General features: G+C 30.9%; 1 protein-coding gene across 9 annotated transcripts; it reads right to left on the minus strand.

Annotated features, from left to right (window-relative positions):
• Positions 1-1094: 1094 nt before the first annotated feature.
• Positions 1095-4106, minus strand: LOC107909672 (EH domain-containing protein 1). Of its 9 annotated transcripts, none has more exons than XM_041088933.1 (10): positions 3849-4106; positions 3700-3779; positions 3343-3411; positions 3199-3250; positions 2958-3013; positions 2825-2867; positions 2677-2738; positions 2295-2408; positions 1974-2181; positions 1095-1545 (listed from the first exon to the last, which is right to left on the minus strand). In XM_041088933.1, the coding sequence occupies exons 2-8, from the start codon at positions 3730-3732 to the stop codon at positions 2352-2354; spliced, it is 372 nt and encodes a 123-aa protein (XP_040944867.1). In that variant the 5' UTR covers positions 3733-3779; positions 3849-4106; the 3' UTR covers positions 1095-1545; positions 1974-2181; positions 2295-2351. The 9 variants fall into 9 exon arrangements, with proteins under 9 accessions (XP_040944867.1, XP_040944866.1, XP_016692780.2 ...); XM_041088932.1 differs by having other exon boundaries at positions 2958-3010; positions 3193-3250; XM_016837291.2 differs by having other exon boundaries at positions 3193-3250.
• Between the last annotated feature and the right edge of the window lie 2255 nt (positions 4107-6361).

Here is a 6361-nt window from a genome sequence, read left to right on the forward strand (position 1 = left end):
GACTGATAGCTCCGATGCACCATTTTTTTGAACTCTTTTTTTGCAGCGATTGGGTTTAATGTAGAGGTTGTACAATACAACAACATCAAGTTTTCAAGTATGGGATTTAGGTAAGTTAACGTTAATAAATCTGAAATAGCAGCTGATGTAGTTTATACAAATGGAGTTCAATTTAATTTATCGAATCATTGAAATTTGCCTTAATCCTTTTACTTAAAATTGAATCATTTAATTGGTTTAATTTATTTAACGTTAACTGGTGTGGTGTGTCTTCTAACTAGTGGAGATGCAACCTCTTAAGTTACTTTGCTTCCTCTATTTATTTAATTCGGATATGCGGATATCTTGTGGGTTTTTCTGGCTGCTCTTTAGCTGGACATACATACAATCAGTATATGTCCAGCTGCTCTTTAGCTGATTACATAATTTTTTATTCAGTATATGTCATATTCATATTAGGACCTGTTTTGATGTTTATTTTGTAGCAGTAGTCGACCGTTTAAAGGTAAAATTTTAATTTACCCCTGTTCAAGAAAATTATGTCACTACACCAAAACAGGCTTTTAGCGGCGCTTTTTTAGGCCTTTAAAGCGCCGCTAAAAGTATTTGCGGCGCTTTAAGAAGCGTCGCAAAAAACACCGCCAATGACAGTGTCGCTAACTTTAGCTGCGTTTTCAAAAATAAACGCCGTTAAAGACCATGACCTTTAGCGGTGCTTTTCTCACTAACGCCGCTAAAGACCATGACCTTTAACGGCACTTTTACGACAAACGCCGCTAAAGATCAGGACCTTTAGCGGCGCTTCTACCACAAACGCTACTATAGGTCATAACATTTAAAGGCGCTATAAAAATGACTTTTAGCAACGCTTTTTCACCAACGCCGCTAAAAACATTAACTTTTAAAAAAAATTTAATTAAATAATATTTATTTCTATGATAAATATTATATTATGTTTTATTTTTGATATTTAAACTTTAAACTATATACTTTTAAGGATAAAAAATTAATTAACTTAAATTAAACTTTCTATTAAAATTTTAACTTTAAAGGTAAATATAAAAATTAATGAATTTAAATTCAGAACTAAAATATTATGTTCAAACTCATATGATCTATATTAACTCAGCCAAATATAAAAGAAGCTACAAAACACGTAATAATTAACAATCATGGTTAAAGAAGCTAGCATACAAGGACAAATGAAGAGACTTGGACGAGAAATAATAACATTCACATGGACATTCATCTTAAAGGACCCCATATAGGTGCCTTATTATGTAAAACAGAAATAGAAAATATGAACTAACAGAGACCTTCAGAAGATGAGCCTGTAGCGAAAGGTCACTAGATAGGGCTCTACAGGAAACCTCAAATTGATATGCTGTATTTGGAGGCTGATGCTTTTTGCAGCTTCAGCCATGGCTCGACTAGCTGCACGAGAAGCAAGGTCTTGCACTGAAGCCTTCAGCCACAAACTCAATGTCTGCCTCTTCCTTTGTTGCGAAGGCAGTATGCCCTTCCTGCCATAGAAATTCACGACTCCTACAATCAAGCATCAAGTTAGCGGTGCAAAATCCATCCTCAAATATTTTAAATAAAAACTCTAGCTTGCCATCGAAAATAATCTACACATCTGTGAACATTAACAGCTAATGCTAAGAAAATACGCAATTTATGCATGGAATGTATAAAGAATTTTCCATGATCTGAGAACATGGAAAGAAAAAGCTTCAATTTTCATTCTTCAAAAGGAACTGTGGTGCATGGAACACCAACTGAAAAACAGAAGGGCACTAGAGAGTAAGAAAGAGAGATGTATAAAGAATGAAATATTGTCTACACCTGCTCAACTTCAACCATTTATTTCTTTTTACAGTAATTCATGCTGTATATGTAATTTTACAGTAACAAGAACACATAAATAAATCAACAAAAAAAATTATGTATAAGAAATTATGTATTAGACTTACAAAAAGCCAAAGCTTGTTTGTATCCTAGATGAAGTGCTCCCTTTCTTGATTCCTCTCTAACTTGCTTATATTAAACTTTGATAAAGGCGATTTAAACTTATAAACTACACTATTTTGATAAAGGCGAAGATCATTGGTTCCATGGTGAAGAACAAGTGGAGGCTGTTGGTTTTGGTAAAGGCGAAGGGCATATAAAATCACTATTTGTCTGCAATAAACAAAAATCAGAACCAGCTGATTAGCTTTACAGAGCTGTTAAATAGAACTTTTAGCACATAGTCAAGGATAGTTAAAACTGAATTGGATCTATAACTCACTCACCAACAATGGGGATACAAAATCATTAAAATGATATGTAACTTCTAAAGGCTTCAACTTCTAAAGGTAGAATCTCTTTAAGCCGTCTATAATTGAAGTCGCAGAGGACAAAGATATCTGTTCTACACAAGAAAGGATTAGTTACACATGCTAAGGATGCAGATAAATAAAAACACACTAAAAAAGGATCAAGTAAAGGAATTAGATAGATATTAACATCATTAACAACACAAATACCAAAGCTAAAAAACGTAAGTGTTATGGAAGTAAAATAAAGAGACAAATATGAATTTGATATAAATAAAGGAATTATATCTAGACTAAAATGGTAGTAACAAGAGCATCAGTAGCAAAGGAAGATCAACTATAAAATGACAAAACAAACCTTCTTTGATGATTTTGAAGAAAACAATTGAGATGCAGGTGATGTTTGATTTGAAGAACTACCTGCAAGCCCCCAACTTGTAAAAATAACATATGATAGTGAAATCAGAGTAAACTAATCATCAAAGGTTACAACAAGAAAGTCATACCATTGCTTTCAAGGCTACTTGACTTTGAAGATTGTTTCTTTCTCTGAATAAATCAAGCAAAATAATAAGAAATTCCAGACGCTAAGCATATGGAACATACAGTTTAAGAAGGTAAAAGTAAGAAGCCACATACCATGATTAATGTATCTAAGCCTTCCATTACAGGAGGTCTAATATTTTCAAAGTCTACTGCAATATATCAGCATACCTTAACATTAGCTCTGACTATTATACAAGACAATAAATGTACTGGCAAGACAACCAAAAAAACAGTTTCTAAATAAATAAATACACCTCAAAATTTTTCAGAATGAAATAAACATTCAAACCATGCAATTTAGAAAGAGGGACATGCTAAATCATAATACCATCACCATTCAGGAGATCATGTGATATTTGATGACCTTCTTGCACCAGCGAAACCAGCTAAGCATTAAAAGTAACATGAAGTCAGATTAGAAGAAATCAATAAGCAATATATATTATATCATAATCTAAAGAAACTTGCAACTCGTAACCTGCATAGCAAAAACAAATTCTTTGAAACCAAGAAATCCCTGTCTCTTAGAATCAGCAGTTGTCCACACCTTTAAGGAATCAAAACAAGAATGTAGCTGAATCATTTAGAAAATAGCATAAAGGAAACAAGAACAGTAATAAAACTCTAAGTTCGCTTGGATTTTGCTAAATTTACCGAAAATCAAACTTCAATTATTCAATTGAAGATTTACTTTTGGAGATTACGATCAAGTAACAGAAGCAATTAAAACATCCCTTATGTTTTTTGTTAATAGATACTTCAAGTTTAAGCTGAACTTAAATAAATAAATAAAAATAAAAACCACCAAAAACGATGAAAATAGAAGAATATTGACCTGCTTGAGATCTGGTCGCAATAAATTTGACATACCAATAAACTTGATTGCATCATTTCCAGTAATGCGTCCATCATTATCTACCGAAAAGAAGATATTAAAAAATTGTAAAACGAAAATTTGAACAAAAAGTAAAGCTAAAATCGTACCTGAATCAACGAAGTTGAACCACTCTTGATAAATTTTCTGGTGTTCTTTAGAGCAGTAACCGATCCCAAATCAATGAATCATTTGTTATATGCATATATATATAAATTCATGGAGAGAAAAAGAAAAAGTTTAGGGATTTGATGTTGGGGCAAAGGAACTCATGGAATTTTGAGATTAGAAGGGAAAAAGATTTAAGTACAAACTTTTATATTTAGGGCGCGCGATGGAGATGAGAAGAGGAGGGAGTAACGAGCGGGTTACCAAAAATCAATTTTTTGTAAGCGGGATTTTGAATATTTTTGCGGCATTTCTATTGTGCAAAAAATCATTTCATTTTCTACAAAACGATGTCATTTTGCTATGCTAAAAATTTTTATTTTTTTGTTAAAAATTATTTTAAAGTAAAATTATTTTTTGTGGCGTTTTTCATAAAAACGCCGTAAAAAATTATTTCATAAAATCAAGTATTCTCAAAATAAATATCGTATATTTAACAAATCTCAAGTAAATCTTAAATCCTAAACCATTTAATATATATATAATTTATCTATTATCTCTTAAATAATTAAAACTCTAATCATAATTTTAACATATTAAAAATAATATTATTTCTTTTACAATTATATAATAAATTATTTAATATATAAATCAAGAAACACCAATTATTAATCTAAACCCTAAACCCCTAACCATTATCTTTTAAACCCTAAATCATAAACATGAACCCTAAACCCATAACCACTAACCCCTAACTCCTCTTTTACAATTATATAAGAACTTAATTAATATATAAATTAAAAATACTAATTAATTTAAACTTTAAACCCTAACCCGATCTCGAATCTCTAAATCCTAAATCACTAACTCTTAACCTCTAACCCCTAACTACTAACCCCTAAACTTTATTTAATATATAGATTAAAAAATACTAATTAATCTAAACCCTAACCTAACACTAAATCTATAAACCTTAAATCCTTAACTCTTAATCTCTAACCCCTAACCCCTAAATCACAACCCTTAAACCACAATCCCTAATCCATAATCCCTAATTCCATAATCTATAAACCTTAAAATTGTAACTCTAAAACCGGCCTTAAATCCTAAATTAACCATATACCCTAAACCATATATATTAAACCCTAAACTATAATGATAAATATCTTAAAATTAATACTATCGTATCTTTTACAATTATATATGAAATTATTTAATATATAAATTAAAAATCAATCAGTCATGTACCCAAAAAATTTTAAAATTATTTTAAATAATAGTATTTTAATTTTTTCTATTTTTAACAAATATTTTCTATGTTTTTTATTTTAAATTATTTCTACGTGTCATTATTTCAAATTTATCCATTTTTAACAAATATTCAATTAAAAATAAATTGAATTTTAATTAATTAATATAAATAAACTAATTAAATAGTAAATAGACAGGTAAAATGTTTTTGCGGCGCTTTAACAAAAACGCTGCTAAAGCTCTGAGCATTAGCGGCGCTTTTTTAAAAACGCCGCTAAAAGCCTGAGCATTAGCGGCGCTTTTTTAAAAACGCCGCTAAAGCCCCAAAATGTTAGAAAACGATGTCGTTGGGCTTAGGTTTTTTGCGGCGTTTTTAAAAAAAATGCCGCTAATGGTCATTTTTAGTGGCGCTTTGCTGTAAGCGCCGCTAATGCTCGATCTTTAGCGGCGTTTTATGTGAAGCGCCGCTAATGCTCGATTTTTAACGGCGTTTTTTATCCAAACGCCACTAAAAATGCCGCTAAAAACCTATTTTGGTGTAGTGTGTTAGCTAAAACAATAAGCTCATTGATTTTCTGACTTGCTTAATATATATTAGTTGTTTCATGTTTGGAAACTTTTGATGCTCTTGGTCTTATGTCCTGCAGTCATTGACAAAAATTTGGTTCTCATTCTTCACTTAACAAGTCCAGTGGCACATACATATGTAAACTAGGAAATTGAAACAAGAAAGAAACGCAAAGCCAAAGCACATTGATACTCTTGAATGATAGTTATAAATGAATAATATGCCTGACTTGGCATTTATAAAACTCATATGCTTGAAGGATAGAACAGAAATTGCTGTTAGAATTGGATTGTTAGCTTTAAGTGTCTATGACGTGTTTGATATTGGTTTCATTGGAAGAATTCATTGGTTTCATTGCTGTATAACTATCTCAAAGTTTAAAGTGTCTATGAAGTGTTTGATATTTCATATCAAAATACACATCCATAGCATAGGCCTTTTAATTAATGGATTTTATTTGTGGAAGTTTTCCTATGAATTATGTATTTGTTGACACTACGTGTTTTAATTAATGGAAATGCCCATATACAGAAGTTACCATGCAAACTTGATTCGTTTCATAGCTCCATAATCAAATTAATTTCTTTTGGGGAAAAAAAACTAGGTTCTTTTGGGTTATGTTTGGACCTAAATTTAGATAAGGAAAAAAATGGTGCATTTGCACTAAAAAGTTGGTGGGACAGTATTCAGTTAAAC

The sequence above is a fragment of the Gossypium hirsutum genome, chromosome D02 (genome assembly GCF_007990345.1).
Source record: "Gossypium hirsutum isolate 1008001.06 chromosome D02, Gossypium_hirsutum_v2.1, whole genome shotgun sequence".
Lineage (NCBI taxonomy): Eukaryota > Viridiplantae > Streptophyta > Magnoliopsida > Malvales > Malvaceae > Gossypium > Gossypium hirsutum.

Coding starts and splice junctions, on each gene's coding strand:
- LOC107909672 (XM_016837287.2), bottom strand. CDS start 3,776: ATGATGGACGCATTACTGGAAATGATGCAATCAAGTTTATTG. Junction 2,868..2,957: donor GCTTAGATACATTAATCATG/GTATGTGGCTTC, acceptor TGATTTATTCAG/AGAAAGAAACAATCTTCAAA. Junction 2,409..2,676: donor CTTCAAAATCATCAAAGAAG/GTTTGTTTTGTC, acceptor TGTGTAGAACAG/ATATCTTTGTCCTCTGCGAC.